The 26,123-nt window shown below is 43.0% G+C and overlaps 4 protein-coding genes and 1 long non-coding RNA gene across 14 annotated transcripts in view; 3 read left to right on the forward strand and 2 right to left on the reverse strand.

The window, feature by feature from the left end:
- CFAP70 (cilia and flagella associated protein 70) overlaps positions 1–8,215 on the forward strand; it is a 67,629-nt gene extending 59,414 nt beyond the window's left edge. For 4 of the 6 annotated variants that reach the window (XM_031956514.1, XM_031956513.1, XM_031956517.1 and 1 more), the window contains 8 exons: positions 608–729; positions 1,021–1,104; positions 1,568–1,720; positions 1,964–2,125; positions 2,862–2,951; positions 4,769–4,870; positions 7,361–7,408; positions 8,045–8,215. In XM_031956514.1, the coding sequence (XP_031812374.1) occupies positions 608–729; positions 1,021–1,104; positions 1,568–1,720; positions 1,964–2,125; positions 2,862–2,951; positions 4,769–4,870; positions 7,361–7,408; positions 8,045–8,125 (842 nt within the window). In that variant the 3' untranslated portion in view covers positions 8,126–8,215. The remainder of the gene's footprint in view (positions 1–607; positions 730–1,020; positions 1,105–1,567; positions 1,721–1,963; positions 2,126–2,861; positions 2,952–4,768; positions 4,871–7,360; positions 7,409–8,044) is intronic. The other 2 variants (XM_031956516.1, XM_031956515.1) reach the window with 2 other exon arrangements.
- On the reverse strand, positions 322–17,137 carry LOC116421947. 3 transcript variants are annotated; one of them, XR_004232544.1, is made up of 4 exons: positions 17,049–17,137; positions 6,716–7,058; positions 5,309–5,375; positions 322–746 (listed from the first exon to the last, which is right to left on the reverse strand). It is a non-coding gene; the product is annotated as an uncharacterized LOC116421947 (long non-coding RNA). The 3 variants fall into 3 exon arrangements; XR_004232545.1 differs by lacking the exon at positions 17,049–17,137 and adding an exon at positions 10,681–10,775; XR_004232546.1 differs by lacking the exon at positions 17,049–17,137 and adding an exon at positions 10,258–10,356.
- On the forward strand, positions 10,860–12,542 carry MRPS16 (mitochondrial ribosomal protein S16). Its single transcript, XM_003758777.4, has 3 exons — positions 10,860–11,021; positions 11,556–11,816; positions 12,284–12,542. The coding sequence occupies exons 1-3, from the start codon at positions 11,009–11,011 to the stop codon at positions 12,406–12,408; spliced, it is 399 nt and encodes a 132-aa protein (XP_003758825.1). The 5' UTR covers positions 10,860–11,008; the 3' UTR covers positions 12,409–12,542.
- DNAJC9 (DnaJ heat shock protein family (Hsp40) member C9) lies at positions 16,511–20,226 on the forward strand. The gene is made up of 5 exons (XM_031956521.1): positions 16,511–16,772; positions 17,069–17,203; positions 17,594–17,848; positions 19,305–19,391; positions 19,508–20,226. The coding sequence occupies exons 1-5, from the start codon at positions 16,593–16,595 to the stop codon at positions 19,622–19,624; spliced, it is 774 nt and encodes a 257-aa protein (XP_031812381.1). The 5' UTR covers positions 16,511–16,592; the 3' UTR covers positions 19,625–20,226.
- Positions 20,227–20,538: 312 nt separating this feature from the next.
- Positions 20,539–26,123, reverse strand: part of FAM149B1 (family with sequence similarity 149 member B1) — a 47,070-nt gene continuing 41,485 nt past the window's right edge. For 2 of the 3 annotated variants that reach the window (XM_023495363.2, XM_012540632.3), the window contains exons 13-14: positions 23,461–23,542; positions 20,539–21,859 (exon numbers count right to left, since the gene is read on the reverse strand). In XM_023495363.2, the coding sequence (XP_023351131.1) occupies positions 21,786–21,859; positions 23,461–23,542 (156 nt within the window). In that variant the 3' untranslated portion in view covers positions 20,539–21,785. The remainder of the gene's footprint in view (positions 21,860–23,460; positions 23,543–26,123) is intronic. The other variant, XM_023495364.2, reaches the window with a different exon arrangement.

A 26,123-nucleotide genomic window follows, 5' to 3' on the forward strand; every position in this document is an offset into this window, starting at 1 on the left:
AACCTATATTAGATTACTTGCTGTCTAGAGGAGGGGGCAGAAGGAAGGGAGGGAGAAAAATTTGGGACACAAGATTTTGCAGGGGTGAATGTTAAAAGCTATCTTAACATGTATTTTGAAAAATAAAAAAACTATTATTAAAAGACCTAAGACAACTCTCCAAACTTATAAAGAGCAGAGTATTTGCCAGTCTGCTGTGGTAGAAAGTTTTCTCCTGGGAGCCCCCATTGAAATGGAAAAAAGGACTAGAACTTGACCCTTTGAGCAAGGGCCACTGGAGATCCTTCTTTCTCCCACCTAGTGTCAGCAAAAGGCAAGTGGCACAAACCAAACCTGATTTATTGTTTTCTTGTTTGTGGAGACGCAAGGAAGTACTTAAGAAAATGTTCTTGCAGATTAAACTTAAAAGTGTGACATCGCACACAAAAGAATTTTTGACTGTCAGGATTTAGGACTTTAAGAATTGATATTTAAAGGAGTCTTCTGCCTTTCAGTCTCAGTTTCTCTGGTGCCCTTTCTCATGGACAGTCTCTGCTTTATTCTCACTTGTCTGCTTCTCAGGTCTTTCCTCTCCTTTCCCTTTCTCTTCTCGTGTGTTTTTTTTCAGGTTCAAAAGGTCATATGTCAACATCCGTTCTGGCTTCCCCAGCCTTTCATGGAGTTTCCCCCAAATCCAGCAGTATCTTCATGGAGACCACACGCTTCTTGATGAAGGTCAATGCTGTTCAGGTAAACCTTGAATAACCCTAAAAAAGAGGTGTTCAGTGAGTTACTATTTCATTCACATTTGATCTTTTAAAGCTCATCTTAGTGTGATCCAGAAGTAGATACTCTTTTAAACCCAAGAGCAGAAGCATCAAGGTATTTGTCATATATGGTATCAAGCACGGCAGATCTGCCCCTCAGGGAGCTGGAAAACAACAGGGGAGGTTGTTGGGGTCCTGTCCACATGGAGGGCTTTGTCTAATAGGAGCTCTAATAAAGAGCTGAATAAAGCACTTGTGTTGTTTTGGAAGATAGATGGGAGAGGAGGGGACAAAGCAGTCCTCCCCAGGCCGCCTTCATGTAGCAGACGTCATTAGAATGCCCACCTGCATGCCCAAGGTGAGGGGTCTCAGGCTTGAACAGCCAAAGCCCAGCACCCTTCTGAGGCTTGTTACTGCTGCGCCCGCCTTTCCTGGGGGAATGAAGCACAGGCGCTCTGGGCTCTCAGAGAGCCATGCTGCCTGACCGGGTCTCTGGGATGGACACAGGCACTCCCCATCCATCTGGGGTCATGTTGGGGGTCGCTCAGTCCCTGGGGCAGCACGCTTCTGGTTCATGGGTTCATAGGGTGGCCTGAAGATGCTCAACGAGGTGCCAAGGTCACACTGGGAGTCCGAGGCAGAGCTGACCTGGGGACTCCAAGGCCGGTGCCCTCGGCGTGGCCCAAACTTCCTTCCTGGTCATGGACAGCATCTGCAATATGTTGAAGTTGAGGATGACCATGCTCCTTCTCTGGGCACGCTCAGAGGCAGGCAGCCTCCTGGGTAACATCCCTGATCCTTGGGCTGTCTGTGCTTTTCAGTTTGTCCACAGAGTGCTCGCCCATGAATTGATGCACCCCCAAGGAGGCCCTAGCTGTGAATATTACTTGGTCCTGGCCCAGACACACCTTCTTAAGAAGGATTTTGAGAAGACAGAAGAATACCTCCAAGCGGCCAACCAGATGGATTACCTGGTGTTTGTCTTTGCTAGATGCTCTTGGGGATAGGTGGTGCTCAGGGAGGGGGGGAGGGCAGGGCAGAGGAAGCAGTCCTGGTTGGGGCTGGGGAGTGAGAGGGAAGCCCCCTTCGATGTCCTCAGGTGCCACAGGCTGGAAGGGACACAGGCCCCCCTCCCTGTGCCTTGGAATGCCAACACCCCTGTGTTGTGGGGCTCCCATTCTCCAGCTTGCTTAGTGACTGTTGTTCTCACTGTGTAGAACCCCAATGTCTGGGGTCTGAAGGGACACTTCTTCTACCTGAATGGAAACTTTGCTGAAGCCAAGGAGTGCTACGAGCGGACTGTTAGTTTTGTAGTGGATGCTGCGGAAATGCACTTCATCTATTTGCGACTAGGATCCATCTATCTAGAAGAGGGAGAGGTGAGGGAGGTGATTAAAAACGTTTCCCTTTTAGACAGCATGGTGTCGGGAGCCAGCCTTGAAGCGGGAACCCTTGGGGTTCTGACCCCTTCTGAGTCTGTGACCTCGGGCCAGCCAACTAGACTCCCCCCCCCAAAAAAACCCAACCAAACAAGCAGCTGCCAGGATGTTTCTGCATCCAGGACTTCTCTGCACCAGGTGTGAATCTTAGGTCTGCCTCCAGATCCCTTATTTGTTGTTGCAGGGCATAGGACCTTCACTGAGCTCCTGTTTTAGCACGGCTCAAAGGGAGTGATTCTCTGCCATGCTGGTTCTCTTGTTGCCTGAAAGCCCCATTTGGGATGAAAGGGAGAAAATCTACTGGATTAGGGCAGGCGTTGTCATGTGAGAGGTGAAGTGCTTTGGAGAGGGCTGTGAAAGGCACCTCTAAGGAGCCAGAAGAGCTTGTTGGTACCAGATAAGGATGGCATTGCTGCCACAGAAATCTCTGGCTTTTCTAGAATTTCTGTCTGAACAAAGATTTTTTGTTTTTTTTTAAATACATTCCATCTGATTTTCTCACTAGTCCCTTTGTCATAGCTAGCACACGTCCAGAAGATGTGAATGGAATCCAGTAATTCATTTACTTCATACTGTTTTGAGAACAATTACATCAGAAACTTCGTAGGGCCTGTGTGCTGCTGTATGAAATCCTTGATCTCTCCTTGATGGAAGCTTAGTAATTCTCTTTCTACAGAATGAAAAAGCAAAGAACACCTACATGATGGCTTGTAAAAGATCACCTTCGTGCCTGACCTGGCTGGGAGTGGGAATCGCCTGCTACCGGGTAAGATAATTAAGCCCTGATAGGGGCTAAAAGTCTGCTTTTCTTGTCCAGGAATCATGTAGTTATTGTGACCACAATGGGGGAATGTCAGAGCAACCCTCCCTATAGCGAAAAGCTCTTCTTCAGACTTGAGGGAACCTATTGAGGGAACTCCTGAGCTTAAGCAGAGCAGAATCACCTTTTAAACTTCAGTTGAATGATTATTTCAACATTCTTTCTTGTGTAGTTTCACTAAAGAACTATTTTAAGAAAACTCTTTGGGATCTGCACTCTAGCAATAGTTAGCTGTGGCTTATTCATCTTCCAGAGTGACTGCACAGAAGGCTTCATTCTGGCTGAGGCTGGGCTTCTAGCCCAAAAGCCTTGGTTCCCTGCTTTGGCTTTAGATTCCCTTTATTTTCTTCTTAGAAATCCCTGAAAAGGGAAAGGGAAAAGAAGGCACCCTGGAGGAGAAGGGTCTGGTTTGTTTCCTGGAATGGCTTTTGGAGGGTTTTAGGCAGGGCTCACAAGGCTGTAAGCAAGCAGCCCTTATCTCCAAGGTAGCCCCTCCACAGCTATTCCACGGACCCCTGCTAAGCACTGACAATCAGGATTCCCTCATGACCCCTACTAATGCATGTGGTTATCAGCACAAAAAAAAAGACATTTATCAGACAGCACAGCAGCACCACAGGCCCAAGAGGTCCCTCCACACAGATACCCACAATGGGTTCTTCCCTAAGTGACCGTACCACCCATGAGGAAGGCTCACAAGCCAAGCACATGCATGACCAGAGCGGGAAGGGGAACATGGCAGGAAGCTGTGCCCCAAACCAAGGAGCGAAGCAGGGCACAAATGTGGGAAACATGTGAGGGGAGGAGCGAGCAACAAGGGCCAAGTGCCCCCCATGTGCCAGGCACCATGGTGAGCATTTTGCAAGCGTTCTCTGGATGCTCACAACCACCCCAGGAGGCAGCTGCCATTGTTGTCTCTGTCTCACAGCTGAGAAAACTGAGGCAGAAAGAGACCAAGTGACGCAGTCAGTAAGTGTCGGAGGCTGGATTTGAACTTGGGTTTTCCCGCTCTATTCAATCTTTTCCTGGATGCAGATGTCATTTTCTATCCAAAGTCTATTGGGATTCCTTTGGATCACTGAACCAAGAAGAACCAAATCTTTCATAGTTGATCTTCGCACATTCTTGCTGTTATTGTATACAATGTTTTCTGCTTGTTTCACTCAGCAACAGTTCATGTAAATCTTTCCAGGCCTTTCTAAAATCACCTTTCTCATCATTTTTTTTTTTTTTTTTACAGAATTATAATATTCCATTACCTTCAGGTACCACAACTTGTTCAGCCATTTCCCAACTGATGGGCATCCACTCATTTTCTAATTCTTTGCTACCACAAAAAAAGAGCTGCCACAAACATTTCCCTCCTTTATGATTTCCTTGGGATACAGAGTCAGTAATGGCACTGCTGGGGCAAAGGGTACACACAGTTTGATAGCCCTTTGCTCAGTATGTAAATGTAAAGGAGTCCAAGGACTAAAAGATTTGAAAACCTCTGCCTTAAACCAGTGAAATCCCAGTCCCAATCTATCTTTAGGGATAATTATAACTTTTCTAAGAGCAGGTTGCTAGAACAGGATTTTCAGACTCACGTGGTTAAAAGAAAACTTAGAATTGGAACTTGACAAGCACAGTAGTTGAAGGGGAATTACTAAACTGTGCTTGTGGACTATCTTTAGAGGTCTTGGTTATTAAGATGATGATAAGAGTTTGATGGTCTTTGCTGTGCTGACTCTCTGCTCATATACTGTCTGTCCTTTGTTAAGCTGGAAGAGTTCTCAGAGGCTGAGGATGCCCTTTCTGAAGCCAATGCCATGAACAACTACAATGCTGAAGTTTGGGCCTATCTGACTCTGGTCTGCCTAAAAGTGAGTCTCCAGCTGTTCAGACACATTTCATTTTTGTTGGTCAGCAAAGAAACTCCCTAGAGACAGAGTCCTAACTTTACATTCTGAGAACTGCAACTTTCTTCCAAAATGCTCTTGAGTGATTCCCATGAGTTCATGTTGCAAGGAGATTTGGACCGTGGCAGGACCCTTAGGGATATGCTTTTAAAAGCTGTCCAGATTGGACCCCATTTGGCTCAGGGTAAGGCACGGTGGCCCTTTCTGTGTCTTTCCATCCTGATAATCTGGAGACGACATGGAATTAGAGCCTGGTGGCCTCTTTCCATTAGGGTCACTGGGGGTTAGGGAGCAGCACAGCGCTAGACTTCCAGAGTTTAAAATTTCGAAAAAAGGAAATAAATGAATAGTGGGAACTTACTCTTTGTGAATCAAATTCTTGAAAATCATTGGTAGCATTACCTGAGAAAAGCCTCAGTACACCTGAGTCCTTGGGCTGCTGCTTCTCTCTGGGTGTCAGTTTCCTCATCTGAAAAGAAGTGAGAGAGGGAGAGCTGATGTTCACGAGCTTTTCCAGCATCTGTGTTAAAATTTTAACTCTATAATTAGTTAGCAGATACTTTTCAAAGTACTTTCATAGATATTACCTCAGTTAATCTTCACCATAACCCAGATTTGCTGGGTTACACCTTTCACATCACAGCTTTCCCCTTCATAGTTTCAACATATCTGGGGTTGGCATAAAATTAAAGGGGAATTTTGGAGTTTTGCAGAAGCCAGAGATGACACATGAAGGCTCGCAGGCAACACAACAAAAGCTTAGAAACTCAGAAGTGCATAAAATAGACATACAGTATTGTATAATATCAACATATTTTATCATTTAATACTATAGTCATTCAGACTTCTGTACAAAGAGAAGGTCAAAAAATTTTCCATGGATTTCTACATTGCAGGGACCTCACCCCTAGTCCCTGTTATTTGGAAGGGCTAATTGTAATCTCATTATTACTTTCATGGAACAATAATATAACATTGTAGAACTATTTGGTACTTTGTGTAAATGTTCATGGAACCAGTTAATGACATTAGGACCCAGGAGGAATGGGTGCCTTAATCACCTGACACTTCCCCTTGTGGTTTATGGCAAGCAAATTGCCTCTCACTTCTCTAATCCATGTTCTTCAGCTGGACCTCCATGGACGTGAAATTCCCTTTTATTTGTTTTGTTCCCTAGATTCTCCTCCCTCTCAACAGTCCTTGCATTGGGCTCCTGGGACCCCCAGCCTCTACTTTCCCCCAAACCTTGTGACAGAGTCTCATCTTGGGCCTCCGGGTCTTCTCAGACCCTTTCTCTCCTGTGTTCAGGAAAGCCCGGTCCTCTCCGTAAGATGCCAGAACCAAGACTACCCTTTCAGTGTGGGTTGCTCATTCTCTCATCCTTCTAAGAGACTGGACCAGCATTCGCTGTTGACAGTTTTGGGTCCTGGTTACTGCCTCACCCTGGACAGTTATATATATTGCTGTCATCTGCCAGACTTAGGTCCCTATTCAGGATAGTCATTATCTGACTCATAGGGTTTCTCTCCACCCCAAACACTGCCTTCACACTCCACTAGTGTTCCCATTATCATCAACAATGAATCCTGTCAAGTGATTATATATGCATTTGATTTGTTCTATTCAAAGTTATAACTATGTAATATATGGTCACTGATTTCAGCCCACTGGAAATATACAGTATGAATCTCCTTGACAGGATTCATGATTTACTCTAATTGGAACCTAGCTGAAAGTATTTAAATTTATTTTTGTCTCTTTCCAGACAATCAGATTCCTCACTTCTTGTGACATGCATTTTCATTTTACCTTAGTTATCCACAGAGATGAATCATATTTTAGATCCAGTATTTCTGATTGGTTATGTCTTCATGATGAACTCATTACTGTTTCCTCCTCTCCTTCCATCTCTCTCTGTGCTTCTAATCTTGTGTCCTGAATGCTGCTTAATGAATTTGTCCTACCAGGATGATCAAGTAACCTGCAGATGTTCTCTGATCTCAATCAAGGTCTCTCTGCTTTCTTCTTTTTTAAATTATTCCTTCCCGATGAATTCTGCGTCATGCTTCCTGCTCATATTGTTTCATAAACCATCTTTACTCAAGCCCCTCTAGTACCCTGCTCTTCTTCATTGTGACAGATGATCTTGTTTCTTATTTGAGAAAAAGTGTAGACTCTTATCATTACAATTGCAAATCTTAGTAGGTTTCTAACGCTTAAAAGATCTTTTCTTGCCATTCAGGCACCGAGAATGACATGTTAGAGCCTCCACCACCCTCATCCCATCTCTCATTTGCCCCTTTCTCTTCCCTCTAAAGTCTCTTCTTATTTATGATGCCTGCAAACATGCTAAGGTCTTTCCCAGTGCACTCATGAAATCATGGAGCTTTTAAAATGTTAAAGTCATCCTGTTTATCATATAACTATCACAAGCTGCTATTGTTTCATTTTCAGGCTGGGAGGAAACTGGAAGCAGAACAGTCTTACAAATATACATTAAAGGTTTGGCTCTGATTCCCCTGTTGATTTGGCTCAGGATAGAAATTACATTACCATGGAAAGGACTGGTTTAATTGCTATTTTATTGTGTTTTATCTGAGAAAGATCATCAGGAAGACTCTTACCATATTTATGCATAGGTTTTTTTTTTTTGTTTGTTTGTTTTTTCATGGAGCTTCTGATTCTATGATCCAGAGCTCCCTTACTTAAGTGATTATGGCATTGATGCCTGGGAGAGTGTAATGAGCACTGCATTGAAAATGGTGGGGGTTCCAGCTCCATCTCAGCCAAGAACTAGCTGAAAGCTCTTGGAAGAATCATTTAATCACTCTGAATTTTAGTTTACTCATCTGTAAAGTAAGGGGTTGGGCTAAATTTAAGAGATTTTCTTGAACTAAGAGTCTATGGGGTCAAACTGGGACATTTCTCTTTGGCCAATGGATGTAATCTATTGCTCCTTTGAGATTTGTGAGCATACATGAGATACTTAAAGAAAGCAAGAAGTTATGACAGCATCTAATCCTAATGAGTAGTGGTAGGGGAGGGTAAAGCATGAGAGGGAGGTGGGGTGAGTGGTTTGAGATGTCCTAGTAAAACTGGTTTGAGATGTTCAAGAATATTCTATCCATTTTAATGCAGCTGAAGCTGAAGGATGAAGCTTTGCTCCAGGAGATCCACATGGTGCAAGACATGGTTGGCTTTGGGAATCCTTCCTTCTAATGACATATTCCAGAAAGACCTTCTTTTGTCATTATATAAGGCAGAAATTCCCTGAGGTCCTGAATCCTAAAGGAGTCAGGCTAGTCCTAAGGCTGAAGAAAAAGACTATCTGCCCCAGCAACTGTTTCATTTTGAGGGTTTTTTTTTGGTTTGCTTTATGGTTTTTCATATTTTTTTTGGTGTGGTTTCTTTTGTTTATTATTGTTATTCATAAAGGTTAATAAAAGATCAAGAAAATATGAAGCTCATCTAGATCATTGGTGAGGGGATAAAGATGGTAGCATCAGAAATGGGGGGATGAGGTGGGAGAATTTCTGGGGGGAGAATAAAAGGCAAAGTAGTTTAGTCAGCCAGGAGTCTGAACTGGATTCTGCTCCAGGTCCTGCTCTTTACTAGCTGCACAACTTTCATAACTTTGAAGCTCAGTGTTCTCATCTGCAAAATGAGTGAATTATATGCAAAACTGACTGTTATGATTATATGGAATCCTCCTAACATTGAGAAGTAATGCCAATGGTCAGGTTTACTGATGGAAAGATTGGAAAGGACATTGGATTCTTGCTTTGGAGGAAGAGTATATAATTAATATAGGTAAATTCCACAGGGATCTCTAGCTGAGGAAAAAAAGGGAAGCACTAAAATGGCTGATTTTTATTCAACCAATGGGATCCATGTAGAGTTCCCAAATGGAGAGGACATAAAGTTGGTCCCTCCCCTTCTTCTCAATGCATATGTAGTCCTAGGCCCTCAGAACTAATCAGATAACTGGCCCATTGCTTACCTGAATCAAGAAAGGACAAAGTAAAGTTTAATACGCTATACCAGAGGCATCAAACATTTTTGTGTGTGTTTATGTTTATATGTATGCATGCCATTCCTCAATAGATAAATGACCAAAGGACATAAACTGTCTTCAAAAGAACTGTTAAGTATTCACTACCACATGAAAAAATGTTCCAAATCACTAATAAGAGAAATAAAAATCTAAATAACCCTGAGGTTTCACTTCACACACCCTGCAGATTGGCAAAAATGACCAAAAAAATTTTGCCACAGTCATTGTTAGACAGGCTGTGGAATAATAAATAGGCACACTAATAATATATTATTGGTGGAGTTGTTCATTTGGAAAGCATTTTGGAATTAGGCAAATAAAATGACTAAAATGTCCACACTCTCTGAATCAGAAAATTCATAACAGCATATCCCTGTACACTTCAAAATATTTATAGCGGCACTTTTTAGGATTACTAATTATAAGCAAAGTAGATGTCCATCTATTGGGGAATGATACATGAACATAATGGAATATTCTTTGCTATAAGAAATGATGTGTGATGAATATAGAGAGATGGACATAAATTGATACAGTATGAAATGAGCGGAGCCAAGAAAACACATGCAAGGTCAACAACAATGTAAATGGAAAGACATACCAAAAAATCAAAAGTAAATAATAAAATTGCAAAACTCAAGACGTGGGAAGAAGAGATACAAAAACATATTCCCAATGTGTGTCTATGTATGAGGGAAGTGGGAGGTCCAAGATGCTACTCTCTGGACAGACCTGGACTCACTCAATGTATTAATGGTACTTTTCCTACCTCTTTGCTAAAACAATACAAATAATACAATTTGTCAAATGGGAAGGCTCTTAGAAGGAAAGTGACGCGGGATACTGTAGTGATGTAAGAAACAGGAAATAGCAATAACACTTAAAAACATAAAGACCTTTACAATCTGGTTTCTGCCTACTTCTATTTATTTTTTTTAAATTACCTTGATTAAATCTGTTCTTCCCAACTGTTTTCCCTACACTCACTGAGCAAAATAAAGAGAGGAGGCTGTTCAGCTCACTAAAGCTAGCCTGTCTACATCCACCTTTGATGTGTTTTTCCCGTTCCTTCCTCAGCAGATCGTTCTACATCATTCCTTTGTAACCTTCAATCTTTTCTTCCCATTATTCACAAAAACACCCAAGTCTGCTTGGCCCCTAGAAAACCCTTACTCTCAAACATTCTGTGTTCAGCTTCCAGTTCAGGCTCTCAAGCTCCAGACTCACATGAACTTTCCTCCAAGTCTTCCTCTTTTCTGCCGCCCTAGAACCCCAGGATTATAACCCAACTTCTCACCGTCGTTCCGCTTAACCAATCAATCGTCCATCTGATTTCTATTGGCCCAACACCTCAACATCCCCTTCTGTGCTTGCCGACTCTCCTCCTCGCTCAGGCTCTTGCCCAGACCATAGCAACGGCCTCACCCCCCATGATAATCCATCTTCCCCAAGGCTACCCAAGTGATGCTCCTCAAACACAAGCCCCCACAGTGACTCCCGCCCTCCGGATGAAGACATTCTAGCAGCTCCTTAAAACCTGCAGGTTCGAAGTCCTTTTAAACTTCCCCACCTCCGGGTTCCGACCTTTCTTTTATCCCCCCCCCCCTTTCCAACGGCCGTCCCCTATTTTTAAACCGATCTGAACGTCTTCCCCACGCAAATGACCTCCTTGGCCCTTGGGCGCGAAGCCTGCGCAGCCGCTGCATTCTCCGCCACAGACCTCATGCATAGTCACGGCATCTCCGCGCGCTCCTCCCTTCCCTCCCACTCCCAGGAAGCGGCAGCTCAGCCCAGGGACTGATGCACTTCGCACGTGAAGAGCAGGCGCCGCACACGCTCGTTCCGCAGAATCCCACAGAAAGCGGGACTAAAGGGGCGGAGCTAGAAAAGCCGACACTTCCGGGTTCTCTGGGCGCAGGAGCGGAGAATCCCCCACTTCCGGCGGCGAGGACGCGGCTCCGGTGGGGCGGTGTAAGCGCGGTTCGGAAGTCCGAGTTCCAACGGGCCTCCTTAGAGACTCCTGGAATCGCGTCTCCGTCTAGCCCGCTATGGTCCAGCTGAGTGAGTGACTATGGGATGGGGCGAAGCCCTGTGGCTTCCTTGGGTTCCGAGAACGAGGGCCGGGGGCAGGGAAAATAGACCGTGGGGAGGCGGGACTCGGTGGGTGCGGCCAATCAGCGAGCCCGCTGTGCGCAGGCGCAGTAGAAGCCCGAGGCCCTGTGCCGCTCCTGGAGGAGGCTGCGGCTTAAGGGGGTGGAGCGTCGGGCGTGGATTGGGCAAACGGAACGTAGTTCCCGCCCCCGGCATTGACCCTGACCCTCAACCTGTGTGTATCCCCGTGGGTTTGTCCCCTAAGTCACGGGCGGTCCTGGATGAGGTGTCTCGCTCCCGTCTTGTTCTCGGGGTATCCCCCGGGTGCCTTAAGCCCGAGCAGGGAGAGCTCCTACTGTGTGCCGAGCATCCTTCCCTAAGCAGCGGGGGGGGGGGGGGGGGGGGGCCTGGATGCGCAGCGGGGGGGATGGGGCTTCGCACCGGGGCTCCCTGCCCGGGGTCGTTCCGAGAGGCTTCTCCCCCTGACCAGCCGCGTCCTCGCAGCTCCCCTCCTCTGGAAGACATACCGGGCCGGCCATGTGGCCATCCGCCTGTCCCTCAGCGGCTGCACCAACCGCCCCTTCTACCGCATTGTGGCCACCTACAACAAGCGCGCCCGCGACGGTCGTTACCTGGAGCAGCTGGGCTGCTATGACCCCATGCCCAACACAAACGGGGAGAAGCTCGTGGGCCTTAACCTGGAGAGAATCCGGTACTGGCTGGGCTCAGGGGCCCACCTCACCAAGCCGGTGGAGAAGCTTCTAGGTAAGGCAGCCGCCCCCCCTCCCCCGTTAGGGTTGGGGCACCCCACGATATCCGTGTGGGCCATTCCTTACATGAACCAACTTCTCCTCTTTCCCAGGAACGACTCCAATTTAGGTTTTCCATTTGAAGAAGCCTTTACAGATACTACAGTTTTCCACTGGTGATAAAAATGTTGAAAAGCCTGACTTTTGCTTTCAACTAGAAGGAATAGTCCTAGTAGTTTGAGGGTCAGGACCAAGGAACATCAAACCTCCCACAATTTATTTTCCTCTTTTTGAGGCTGTAAATGAGTGAGTGAAAGACTGACCATTTTGTGATGGAGGGTGGTGGTGCACACCTCTGGAGAGTCATGGGGACCAGGTTCTAGCTTTTCCTGTAGGCACTACGTTAGGACTCAGTGCCCCTCCCCAGATGCCCCTGAGAAACAATGGCTTTGGCTTTACAAGTGGACATTGTGTTGCTTTTAGGTCTTTGTGGATTTTTCCCTCTGCATCCCATGACTATCACCAATGCGGAGAGGCTTCGTCGGAAACGTGCTCTTGAAGCCATTTCAGCTTCTCAGGCAGAAAACACAGAGACAGCGCCCAGTTGAGCTGTGTGAGCAGCGTGTGCAAGTCCAATCAAGAAGCCTTTCTCAAGTGCTCCTCTGTGCCTGACGCTCTGCTAAAATATACCTTAGTCTCAAGAACTCTTGCTGTTCTGAGGTGAATAAAGGGAGTTTTCAGAGCTTGTGTGTTCTTCTGGAGCAGGGATGGGTGGGAGTAGTCATGCTTTGTAGCTGTGGATCTGGAGGACAGTGGGTCACGTCCTTGGGCAGGCCGGGTTAGAGAATTATCAGGGCAGAGAATTTCAAGAGTTGGAAGGGACCTCCCAAAACGTTGGGACAGAAATGGTATGCATTGGGAAACTTGTAGTTGAAACCAAATGTGAGGGGCTTTAAATACCCCACAAAGGGGTTTGCATAGTGGCAGTAGGATTAGTCACTGAAATCACTGAGGAACAGAGGGATGTAGACAGACATAACTTGGCAATCTCCATATGAAGCTATGCAGAAGATGGATTGAAGGGGGAAATACTGAAGACTGGGATTGAACAGTCCAAGTTGTGGACAACCAGCATGGATCTAATGGTTTTCTTGTCACCGTAAACCTGAAAATTTTATCTAAAAATATCGAATATAGCATTAGAACCCTGCAGCAGACAAGAGAAAAGCTTCCTTGAAACTGACATTGATCCATTAATGAACTATTCCAAATATCCAACTATGATCATCCAGATCATGTTTCTCTAGCTTGAGTTTATGAAACTTTAGCAAATGCTTTGCTGAAACCCAGAACATTATTAATAATCCCAGTGTAACAATCTAGCAGCCCTATCCAAAAAGAGAAAATGAATTTAGTTTGGTGGCTTGTTCTTAAGCAACCAGGCTTCTAGTGATTACCATTTTCTCCGTTGCTCACAAACTACCAAATAAATGACTAGAAGAGACTGAGGACAAAACCCTAGATCCTGCAGATTGTAGCATTTTTCTTTTTGAAAACCAACGCTTTTGCTTATGTCTGCAGGCATATCTGTAGTCATAGGTGACTGGCAATACTGTAGTGGCCTCATTAAATTCTTAGTGTGCCATGGGATGTAATTTGTCCCAGCCACGATACCCGAACTCCTATAGAATAGCAATAATATAATGTTTGTTGGTTGGTTTTTTGCTGTCTTCCCATATATGTTGGGCTTCAGGCCACATCTAATCCTATTTTTTCCAATATGAAGATCATTCTTGACAAAGAAGATGGAAGCTAATAGGAGTCATCTCTGTTTTATTTCTGTTATCTCAGAATGCATGCCTGCTTATGTTTTTCATCTTGCTACAATGACCTTCTCTCCACTTCAAGTTTTGTTGTGGTATTTTCCCCCAAGCCACAAGTCATTCTCTCTTTGAACCTGGCTGACATTTTTATTAAAGGTCCATGTCACTCTTGGGTATTTGTTCTCATGTGTCTAGAGATGTCGCTCATCTTTTGTACATATCCTTTTCAAATCTGAATTCATTGGAGAATTCATTCTGTAACCACATTGGTCTTCAACATGCTTATGTTTTCTTTAACAGAATAATTTATTCTGTAAAATTTTGTTTTTGAGTACATTCCCTCATTCCTAAACCATTATCCCTTTTAGCATCTCAGATCGTGAGTTAGTACCCATCATTTTATTTTTTAAAATCTTTTTCCAAAACCTTTGGGACACTTCTAATTATGCCCAATGTTCTCTTTCATGGCTATTATGAACTTATCACCATCCTCCTCCTCAAGTATTTATTAAGACCTACTACTTGCTAGGTATTGTGCTTGGTGCTGGGGATACAAAAAAAAAAAAAAAGGCAAAAATACTTGATGCCCTCAAGCTCAGCTTAAAGGGAGAGACAGGATGCAAGCATTATTTAAACACATAAGATACATATGGTATAATGGGAGAAAAATCTTAAAAGGAACAGCACTTGGAGACCTGGAAAAGCCCCAAGATGGGATTTGAGCTACATCTTGCAGGAAGCCAACAGGCAGAGTTGAGAAGGGAGAGTATTCCAGCTGTGGGCCGTGTCATGAGGATCACATTGTCAGGATGACAGTGGGAAATGGACCTGCTGCACCTCTCACTTGCAGGTAGAAAGGGCCACACTCATGCATGTCTTCCTAGACCCTCCCGTGGAAGTAGAAAGGACATACTGTTTACAACTGGACCCACATGGGAACTTGATCAAAACACAGCAACAATTGCTCATGCATCAACCAAGGGGTGGGGTGGGCTGGACTCTACAAAAGGAAGCCATATTATGAATGACATCAATTATTAGCACTAGGGGAAAAAAAAAGACTGCAGACAATGGAAATGAATGATTCTTGCAGTGTCTACTCATGTACTGGCATCTGGTTTGGACTACTGTGAAGTTCTGGGACAAGTGAAGGAAACCAAGCTCCAATCTTCCCTCATCCATGAAACACTTGAGTTTTTATTGCTTAACGTGCTGCTGATGCTTGAATATATTTTTTGCTCTGATCGCTAGGGAGGCAGATGCATGTTTTAAATTGCTGTGCAGATTGTTTTAGTTATAATTGTGATTTTGGTTACCAATCATCCCCACATGGCTACAAGGACAGTCAGCGGGCAAAGAGGTGGCATTTAGTAAGATTAAGTATTTCAGTTTAAGATAATTCAGTCAATTTTGTTTGAAGGTTCTATTTTTGTAATTTTGTCTTGAATGAGATGTTTTGCTATTAGGATGCAACCTTTTAATTTGTTTTCAACAACAAGCATATATGGTGTAGTTTGATAAATAACATGTTTGTGCTCCATAAAAAATAAACATGCATAAATCCCCAGATAGGACAGACCACCACAAAAATATTGTAGACAATTGTAAACAATTTTATCAACAGCTTGTAATTAAATAGATGTAATGTAAATAAAACCACGGGACTGACAAATTAGGTAATGGAATTTGATAATATATAAGCTATATATTTTTTACCAAGCTGCATCAATATAAAGCCAGACAGTCACCAGTCGTCTCCTAAGTCATGAGTAATATAGATACCTGAAGAACTGTATGACTGAAATTTAAACACTCCGTCTTTTTCATAGAGCAGTGTTGATTGACAGAAACTTTTAAGACATGATCACCTTGGAGAGAGACGTAGCCTCTGGCTGGGCAGTGAGGAAGCCCTGTTATGAGCACTGTATTTACGGACATATTTGCGGATGTCACTTGTAGGAATGGGGCTGGTGGTTTATTCCTAAAGGGATTAATATTTGTGCTGTCAGAGATAACCGTACATGAAAATTATTCCTTTCCTTTGTTTGTTCTGTAATGGACTCCTTTGTCTAGGAGTCCTTGTCACGTCTCGAGTTAAGATCAGTTTCCCCATAAGAACTGAAGGTGGTTGGAAGGAGAAGTCATTATCATTCCTGTCAGTAGTTCCTGGGACATCTGCTTATTGTCAACCCCAAAAGGTTTACCCTGGTGTCACTTTACAGAGGTGGGCCGACGAATCCCAGAAGAGTCAACATTGCGTTAGGGTCCGAAGGGCCCCTCTCCTCGGGAGGCTTGTTGGGGATGACTCCGGGGGAGCCGGGGCCTGGAACCTGACTCGCTGGGTGGCGGGGAGCCCTCGGCTGGAGAGGGCCAGCCCCCTAAGAACGGGGTGGGGATGCGAGGCAGGTCCCGGCAGAGCTCCATGCGAAGGGGGCGGGAGGAAGGATCCGGAGCGCGCTGGGGGCAGGGAGGCGGGGAAGCCGCAGCAGGACTCCGGGCCCGCCTCGCTTTCCCGCTCGGTAGACAGGCGAGGCCCGGTCTGAAACCTACTGGGGATGACGTAACGAAGGCGACCGGGTCTGCGTCCTCGAGGTTCCGAGGGAAGCGCCTGTTCCCCTGCCCCCAGAGACAAGCCGGGCCAGAGCGGCCATCCGCTCACGGGGGGACCACAACGGACAGGGGGGCGCGGACGAGCGAGCTCCGGCTGCCCCACAAGGACGAGAAGCGGCAGCCCCTGAGGAGATGCCCTCCCCGGGGCGCGTCTACGCGGTTTGCGCCACCCGGCTTTGGGCGGCCGCTATCGCGAGTTAGGCTGCGCTGCGGCTGCGCAGGAGGCTCGGTCCCGCCCCGTGTTTACGTCACATCCTGCCCCTCCCCATCCGGCGGCCGGCTCTTTTCGCGCGGGAAAAGAAAGTAAGCGGCAGCCGGGAGGCGCTAGGCCGTGGACCCCCGCCCCGGGCACGGCGGCGATGGGGCTCCTGGAGCGCTGCAAGGAGGAGTTCGGCACCACCGACCTGTACGAAGTGCTGGGCGTGCGGCGGAAGGCCTCCCAAGGCGAGATCCGGCGCAGCTACCACAAAGTCTCCCTGCGGGTCCACCCAGACCGGGTGGACGAGGCCGGCCGGAAGAAGGCCACCCGGCAGTTCCAGGTGCGCGGCAGCCGCCCCCTCCTGGGAGCCCGGCCCGGTGCCTCCGCCCGCTCCCTGGGCCCGCCCGCAGCCCCGGCTGTCCAGCCTCCGTCAGGGCCCCGGGGTAGCCCCTGCCACCCCTCCCCCGTAGCCTGTGGGGCCCCTTGGCGCTCTCCCCGGAGCCCTCGGCCTGGCACCCCCCCCCCCCCCCCCCCCCCCCCCCCCCCCCCCCCCCCCCCCCCCCCCCCCCCCGTGTAACCCCGACGTGGGCGTGCCCAGGGCTCGGCCCCCATTCACCGGGCCACTCTTCTCCGCAGATCCTGGGCCAAGTCTACGCTATCCTGAGCGACGCGGAGAGGCGGGATCTGTATGATGAGCAGGGCTTGGTGGACGAAGAGGGGGAGGGGCCGGACCGGGACTGGCTGAGCTACTGGCGACTACTCTTTAGGAAGGTACGGGGTGGGGGGTCGGGGCCCGAGACTTAGGAGAGAGAGCTCCCACCGCCCCCAGCCCCCGGGCCGGGCTGCCCTCCGCCGGCCGCATAATGGGCTGTATTAGCTGCTCATCTGGGCGGCTGCTTAAAAGGGAGCCCCCCCCCCCCCCGAGGATTATGTGACTCCCGCAGTCCCCTAGCGGAAGCCCCTCGAGGTCCCGGGCACAGTCCCAGCCTGCGGCTGAGAGCCGGCCCTCTTGGTGGTTCAGATCGCCCGCGCAAGTAGCTGGTGTAGTGACCAATGGCCAAGCTCACCATTAGAAGTTTTTAAAAATACTTTCTCATTTTAACTAAAGATTTAACTGAAAAAGCAGCTTAGCAAGTCGGCGCTTTCCCCGCTTATTTTCAGATAACCTTAGATGACATTAAGAGCTTTGAAGAGAAGTACGTCGGTTCTGAAGAAGAGCTAGTTGATATTAAACAAGCCTATGTGGACTTCAAGGGCGATATGGATCAAATCATGGAGTCTCTATTATGTGCAGAACACACTTCAGAACCCAGAATCCGGGCCATTATACAACAGGCCATTGATTCTGAAGAAGTCCCACCCTTTAAAGCTTTCCTCAAGGAGTCAAAGCAAAAGATGAATGCAAGGAAAAGGAGGGTATGTATGTACTTAAATTCTTATTTGCTGGGGGGGGGGGGGGGGGGGGGGGGGGGGGGAGGGAAAAGTAGTTACTCCGAGAAGAAGGTGGGTATAGTGCAGCAGTTTGACAGTGGCTGGACTGGACATGGCTTTGAAGTTTCCAAAGGTGGTGGAGGTGAAGTGAAACCAGGCTGTGGGCGTGCTCCCATGCTTTCTAACATGAGGTTGCGAAAGGCCTTCAGTGAGGACTAATGTGGAGTCAGCCACAGAACCCATGGCAAATTCAACTTGAAAAGGCTGCAAGCCAAAACTAAGGTGGAGAGACTGTTGGTGCATAACTTTGTTCACAGGTGATTGTGCACTCCGAGAAGCAAAGATACAGCAAATAGGGATCCCTTCTCTGCTGCTTGTGCTAATTTCCACCTAACAATTAACACCAAGAAAACTCGGGTCCTCCGTCAGCCAGCCGCACCGCAAATGGTGAAGTTTGAATGCTGTGGCTAAGTTCCCTTATCTTAGCAGTGGGCTTTCCTGGGAGACCACTTTGATAATGAGGTTGACACACACATTGCCAGAGCTAGCTCAGTGTTTGGGAGGCTCAGAAGGAAAGTGGGGGAGAGGGATTAGACTCACAAACCAAAGGTCTCCAGCCATTGTGCAGACCCCATCGTTGTGTGCCTGTGGAACCTGCACAGTCTCCCAACCCATGCCAGGATTCTGAATCGCTTCTGAAGATTACCTGGCAGGATAGAAGATACCATTCATTGAAGTTCTTTCTTAAACTAAACTGCTTAGCATTCCAACTCTACTGCGGAGAGCACAGCTCCTTTGGGATGGCCATGTTTGAATGCCACATGTACATGTGCCAAAAAGAAATATTTTATGGAGAACTCACACAGGGCAAGCACCCACAAGGTGGTCAGAAAAAACAATGCAAGGACACTCTCAAGGTCTCTCTTAAGAACTTCAGAACGATTCAGGACTATTTGTGTCCGACCTGGGGCAGAGCATTCTGGACACACTATAACGTGACTCTGATATAGTGATGTTATTTTGAACAAAGAACAACTGAAGCAAACGTTATTTCATGTTGTGTTTTGTACTTTAAAAGTATAGTTGTCTGAGTTTAAAAAGCGAAGGAGAAAAGGTAGCTTAAGTTTTTTTATGCAAAAGGAACTAATTTGTGGTTGTATTTGTTTTGTTTTCATTTAACTGAGATGATTTGATAAAAGAGGGAAGAGGTTAACTGAAAATACTTTGTCAAAGTTCTAGATAGATAGCAAGTAGTGGCTATCCAGAGTAACTGGTTTAGAACTTGAAAAAGTGCTTGACTTGGAAGTGGGGTTGCCAAATAGAATGAACAGACTTCCTGCCAACTCAAGTTTAGAGTGAGTCTTAATGCAGAATGTGTTGGTTCTTTTGCTTTTGTGCATTTTATTTGACCTTGAATCTCACATGGGCTTTTGTATTTCAGGCTCAAGAAGAAGCCAAAGAAGCAGAAAAGACCAGAAAGGAGCTGGGCCTGGGAGAGGGACCAGGTGACTTAAAAGCACTTATCCAGGTGAGCTGAGTTCTGGGGGCTCCTGGGGCAGAGAAGACCACTCCCCTTGTGGTCCAGTTCTTATTTTAGGTACCTGTTGCTTTTGTTCTGAAATGTGTTTTTAACTCTTCCAACAGAGCAGACGAAACAATCGGGAAAAAGAAATGGACAGTTTTCTGGCCCAGATGGAAGCAAAGTATTGCCAACCGTCCAAAAAAGGAAAAAAAACACCTTCCAAGAAAGGAAAAAAATAATGAAGTCGATGGTTTTGTTTCTTCTGTAGGCCTTCCATTTAGTTGGAACTTATCCACTTACCTGGATTAAAATTAGCAAAACCTTTAGTACTGAGAAAAACGGTCCCCTCTGGCATAGACTGTCCAGATCAGTGACTATCTCGTGAATAATTTATTCAGTAGTTGCTTCAGCTCACTTTAATTGTTATACATATTTACTGGCAGCCATCTATTGTTTTTGTGAAATTTCTCTCCTTGGAAGAATTTAGTTTTCAAGGAATATTTGTCTTATTTCCACAAGCATTACACAAAAGGAGTACTAGACAAATATTTGTCTAGTACTATCAAAAAAAGGATAAAGACTTCTAGCAGAGCTCATTTGACCAGGTAATAATGTTATTTATTAACCACTAAACTATTCACTGGTGAGGACATTTTAATTCTTAAATCAGCTACTGAGCAGTTTAGTTCTTCTTGTTTCCTTGCTGAGTTTGTTTTCATTTATATAGTAAGCAAGATTAGTTTTATATTTTGCACTCTGGTGCTGGCAAAAATTTCAAGAATTTTCATTAAAAAGAAAAAACTTGCATATAAATAAATTAGTCAAATATTTCATTGCTTCATCCTGAGATTTTTTAAAAGTTGACTTTTAAGTTTGTTTCCAAAAGGGACATTGGGAGTGGGAGAGCCAAAAGATTTGAACTTGACAATAAGTAACTTTTAGAATCTTTGAAATGAGAACAAGAGACTTGCACATTTATATTCACAAGTCTTTCAAGCAAGTTTCCTTAAATATTTAGCAGTTTTATAGTGGAAACTGAACACTGTATTCTTTTCCTCAAATGTCAAGACCAAGACTTCTAAAGTTTGTCACCATGGATCCTCGGAAAGTGGCCGACGCATTGTCATTTACTTCCAGTTTTTAATTACAAACATTAATGGTTTATAAAATATACTCTTTAATCGCATTCATTTAAAAAATATATAATTTCATGGGAGTTTGGATTCCCCCACCTCATACTTTGACACAATGGTAACATTGGCTATTTTGGTAAGAAACAGATGACAGTAAAGTAGCCTCACTGATTTCATGAATTCTTTTTCCTCAAGAGATGATTTAAAACAATAAGACCTGAAGCTAATTATATAATCAAATTTAATTGCAAATGAAACTAAGCATTATGTAAACAGTTCTTGAAGATAAGTTACATTTATACCAGTTGTTAATTCTAAATTTAAATGCCATCAGAAAAACTCCCAAGAGATTCACAGCTTTACTCACTTTTGCTACCCCTGTTCATCAAAGCAATCTGTTTTGAGACTTAACACCTGAAAATCCTATCAATTGATCAAGCCAAAGTTCCACAAAAGGAAATGTATTTGTTTCCCTCCAACAATTTATTGTTGAAGAAAATTTGGCAAAATGGGAGTGCAAGTCTTAGGGGAATCTGACCCAAATGAAGCAAAATTAGTAACATAGGAAATTCCAGTTGTTTATACAATTTTGCCTGAAATAGCGCTTGATCAATACTACTTTGAAAAAGATATCTGGTAAACTGAAATATTCCAGAAAAGCTAAAATAAGCCATATTTGTACTGACATAACATTCTCCAGTTGGGTCTTCATTTACTATCATTTTTATCCCCAGTAAATATGTGGCCAAGTTCAGTCTGGCTAACTTTGGAGTGCACTCTAGGAAGGATTTTCATTTGAATGGCAGTTCAATCTTCTGACAACATTGCCTCCTTAACAATTTCACTTGAAATTAAGAAAAATCAAATTATTTTCAGGAGTTTAAATACAAGCAGAAATGTTCTGGGGAATAGGATTGCTTAATACTATAGCAGTAAAGCTACTTTTCATGCACCTGCAGAAATTGATAATTCTGCTTGACAGATAAGCAGTGATTTTGGGGGAGAGGGAGAAGGTCCATCTTGGGTTACCTTTTGTCCAGTGGAATAGCTTAACTTGCTCTGAAGAAGACAGGTAATCCACACAATCTTTGGCAGACACTGCGGTTTTGTTTCCAGTAGATTATACAAAAATAGCCTTTGTAAAGACGGTTTTTAAGTTTTTCTTGTAAACAAGTTTTGCTTCATTGAGCTGCCTGAACACTGATTCATAAAATTCTCAGAGGGGCTCACAACCACCTGCCGACAAGTTTTTGGTTTTGGGTTTGCCCTACGGTCCCTGTCTGTTTCTAGTGACTGGTCCACCTCGACTTTGAGATCTTGCAATGCCGTGTAACTGAAGACCTGTTAGAAATGATACAATTCATTAAATAATAATGTTAGTGAGTCTTTTAAAGTTGTAATTTTAAAAAATTAAACACACTGATTATTTTTAATTGCCTATATTAAGAAATCCCAAATAAGGCATAAATATTATCTAGTAAGAGGAGCTGAGACATTAGGGAAAATATTGATAAAAGGCAGGGAGAACCTTTAAGAAATGTGGTAAACTAGTTTAGCTAGAGAGTAGTAGGGATCACTTAAAGGAAAAGGGGGAAATAATGTGGAGTGGGGTCTGGAATATAGGCAAAGGAGTTTGGACTTATTTAATGGATAACAAGCCACTGTGAAAGGTTTGTGATCAAGAAAGTGACATCAGCTGCCAGAGCTGTTGCCTCAAGCTATGAATGGATAATGATGGGGTAATGACAGTATAAAAGGAATCAGAACCTGGTTTCAAATTCCTGACTCCAAATACACCATGGGAAATGGGAGATAGGAGAAAAGATTCTGGACTCGAGGCCTATAAAATACTCTTTAAATTTTCTTTAATCATAGAACTTCAAAAATAATCTGGCAACAGTGTGGCTCTGTATTAGAAAAGGAAAAGAAGGGAAAAATGGAGTATAAATTAGTTATGAATTAAATGTTACAGATTGATAGAATCTTTCCATGAAGTTCTCTACATCAGTGAAATATCACAGGTGAAAGCAAAAATGAAGAAATTAGATTTGGAAAAAAATTAAGTTAAATTACATTAAAAACTTTCATGTACTTCCTAGCTGTGTAACCTGGGCAAGTAACCCCAATTACCTCAGCGAAAAAAAAAAGCTTTCATATAAATCACTAAATTTATATGCATATAATTATATAAACATGTATGTATATGTGTTTCTATAATCTATATACAAATGTTTATAGAATATAGTACGATTCTAATTGTTTGCATTGGTCTTCACTAAAATTTGCCATTGAGTTCTCTCCCAATAGGGAGTTAGGGAGATACAGGTGATTCCAAAGAAATAATTATAGTGTATCTGTAACATCTGTAGTAATTGGTGTAGTAATCTGTAATAATTTCCAGCTCATTTGAGCTTTTTCAGAATAACCAAGAACTTGCATTGGGATATATAATACAAGTAACCTCACTTACTAAACCCCTCTGTCCTCATTAGCAGAATTACCCAAATGTTGATGGTAAAAAGAATCCATGTAGGAAGAATCAGACATCCTTAAACTGATTCCTATCACTCCTATCTTAAAGTTTGAAGTTTTAATGTGACCAGTATATTTTGATGAAAGAAAACTAGTTTCAGATTTTTTTGCTAACCGTCCTGCCAATTAATCAAAATATGCCATTCTCTAGACAGTGGTGGTGAAAGAATTGCTACCTTGGTATTTTTCATTAGCTTTATTAGTTTGCAACTGAAAAAGAAATTCTGCAGTCCTTATTAAATTCTATTTATTTGAATCTGATAATAGATCTTTTACGACATAGTAATTATATATATATTACCTTATGTTAACTTTATTCTACAAACCTTTTATATGTAGTATTAAAAAAAAAAGTCAAAGTTTATATCATATTTGTTACCCTGTAGCAAAAAAACAAGAGTAAAGCTTACTTGTACCTGAAGATCCCCTTCCAGCCCGGGACTGATTAGGATAATCAACAATGGTGCAAGAACGTCGACACTGTGTATCTGGCTAGAAGGAAAGAATGAAAAGTAACTGAACCCCTTCATTAATTTTTCTCCCCAAATGATTAAGATTTAATGTTTAAATATCCGTAAGAAGGAAAAAGGCTTTGAATTATTAGAACTACTAATATTGTTATATCCATCTGCCTATCCAAGGGGTATGCCCATTTGAGAACTTCATGCAGACTTTCAACACATACACACACATACAGAATGCCAGAGGCTGCATTCCTATTCATAGTATCTGAATCTTAAATCATTCTTATTCTAAGATATGTATGTATATGTATAGTAAAAAAATATATATATAATATTAAATGTACACAGTACTTTTTTGCCTTTATGTCAAGTTTATTAAATATGTAATTGTTTTTTATTTCTAAGAATATTAATATTCATTCATTGTTGAATGTTAAATAAGGAATGAGACTAGCCTGTATATCAACACTATAAATCTATTTTCCTTCCTAAAACCTGACTTCACATATTTCCATCTTTTTAATTTTAATAACTTAAATTTATCATACTGGGATAACTGATTCACGATATGAGAGTTAATTCTGAATTGGCTGTTTCCAGTCAGACCACTAAACTTGTTAGTACAAAGATAAAAATCAGCATCAAACTAGAATAAAAGTGAGATGAAGATAATCTGTAATAAGAGGGAGTGTGGCTATTGAAGAGTCACAACCTTTCAGGGCTTCTAGGTAACTTTATAAAACTAGAAATTATACTATACTAACTTATATTGGTGGAGAGAGTTTTTTAATACTCATAAAATCAAAGGTTCAGTCCCTATCCCTGCTAACAATGCTGAAAAAAGAGGAAAGGATTAAAGAACAAATACTAATCCATATCATTAACCATTCCTATAGAAATTTAATTCAGATGATCTTTTCATATACTACTGAGGTCAAGAATCCTTTAGAAGAAACAGAATAGCTCTCATAGTCAATAAAAAAGTGAGAAAATCTCAAAATGACAGAATGATATCTGTTCCAATCAAGACAAACCTTTAAACATTACAGTAATACACAACTATTGTCTAACCACTGACACCCAAGATGCCAAAGTTGCTCAATTCTATGAATGTGTATCTTTTAGAAATAATACCAAATAAAGAGGTCATGCTCAGGGACTGGAATAAGCATTGGAATGTTTTCTAGCAAAGCAAAACAACTGGAAAACCGGTTTTACCATGGAGTATGAAACAAAGCAGGGCAGAAACTAAAAGTTTTGTCAATATAACTCTCTGGTCTCGGCAAACACTTTTTCAACAACTCAAAAGTTAATTTTACACGTGAATGTTACCAGATAGTATCAAAATCAGATTGATTATATGCTTTGTAACCAAAGATGGAGAAAATCTACAGTTTAAAAAAAAGTTTTTTACTGCAAAATTTGGATCTAAATGGAAGAAAATGGGAAAAACTATTAGTATTAAATATGACCTAAATAACATCCCTTATATATTAAATGAAGATGATGAATAAACTTAAGAGAATTCAATCTAGTAAATAGAATACAGAGATTTATAATGTTGTATGAGAGGCAGCAACAAAAAGCATCCAGAGGAAAAGAAGCAAGAAAGTATAATGGCTCTCTGAGGCTTTACAAATAGCTAAAGAAAGAAGGAAAGAGAAAGGGAAAGATACCCAATTGAAGGTAGAATTCCAAGGAACAGCAAGGAGAAAGACAAGGTTTTCTTAAGTGAGCAATGGAAAGAAATAGAAGAAAACAATAGACTTGCACTGATAAAATATCGTCAAGAAAATCAAAGATATCAAGAGAATGTTTGCAAAACTGGATATGATAAATGACAAAAAATGGTAGGTACTTAATACATTTAAATAGGAGAATTTAAGAGATAACAAGAATATACAGAAGAACTCAACAAGAAAAGTATTGTTGATCATGACAGTGCAAATCTAGAGTGTCAAACATCTTAGAGAATGAAGTCAAGTGGGCTGTTAGGAAACATTGCTACTAATGCTAGTAGTGATGAAAGAAATCCAGCTGAGTTAATTAAATTCCTAAAAGATGTGCTGCAAAAAGTGTAGTGCTCAATACTTGGAAAACTCTGAGATTATTGGATTGGAAAAGATCAATTCATATTATCTGACAATTGTGCTCATTTCACATGATTAAGATTCTGTAAGCCAGGCTTCAGCAGCAATATGTGAACCAAGAATTACCAAAACATGCTCATTTTCAAAAAGGCTGAGGAATAGAGGCCAATTTGACAATATTAACTGAATTATGGAGAAAGCCAAAGTTCTAAGAAAAAAAATCTACTTCTACTTCATTGATCACACTAAAACCTTTATGTAGCTCACAACACAATGTGGCAAGTCATCTTATTTGTTTCTTCTGTAGGCAGTGAGAATCAAACATGGAATAACTGATTGGCTTAAGATCAGAAAAGGAGTATGTAGCGGTTGTATGTTCACATATTTAACTTAAATGCAGAATATATAATTCAAAATACCAGGCTGAATGAATCAAAAGCTGGAATTAAAGTTGCCAGAAGAAATATCAACAATCTCAGAGATAGATGATAACATTCTGATGGCAGAACGTGATGAAGA

The sequence above is a fragment of the Sarcophilus harrisii genome, chromosome 2 (assembly GCF_902635505.1).
Source record: "Sarcophilus harrisii chromosome 2, mSarHar1.11, whole genome shotgun sequence".
Classification (NCBI taxonomy): Eukaryota; Metazoa; Chordata; class Mammalia; order Dasyuromorphia; family Dasyuridae; genus Sarcophilus; species Sarcophilus harrisii.

What these genes read in the sequence shown, in the direction of transcription:
- MRPS16 (XM_003758777.4), top strand. An exon ending in GCCGGTGGAGAAGCTTCTAG is followed by an intron (nt 11,817 to 12,283) that starts GTAAGGCAGCCG and finishes TGTTGCTTTTAG; the next exon opens with GTCTTTGTGGATTTTTCCCT.
- DNAJC9 (XM_031956521.1), top strand. Translation starts at nt 16,593, where the DNA reads ATGGGGCTCCTGGAGCGCTGCAAGGAGGAGTTCGGCACCACCGACCTG. An exon ending in AGGCCACCCGGCAGTTCCAG is followed by an intron (nt 16,773 to 17,068) that starts GTGCGCGGCAGC and finishes TCTTCTCCGCAG; the next exon opens with ATCCTGGGCCAAGTCTACGC. An exon ending in TGAATGCAAGGAAAAGGAGG is followed by an intron (nt 17,849 to 19,304) that starts GTATGTATGTAC and finishes TTTGTATTTCAG; the next exon opens with GCTCAAGAAGAAGCCAAAGA.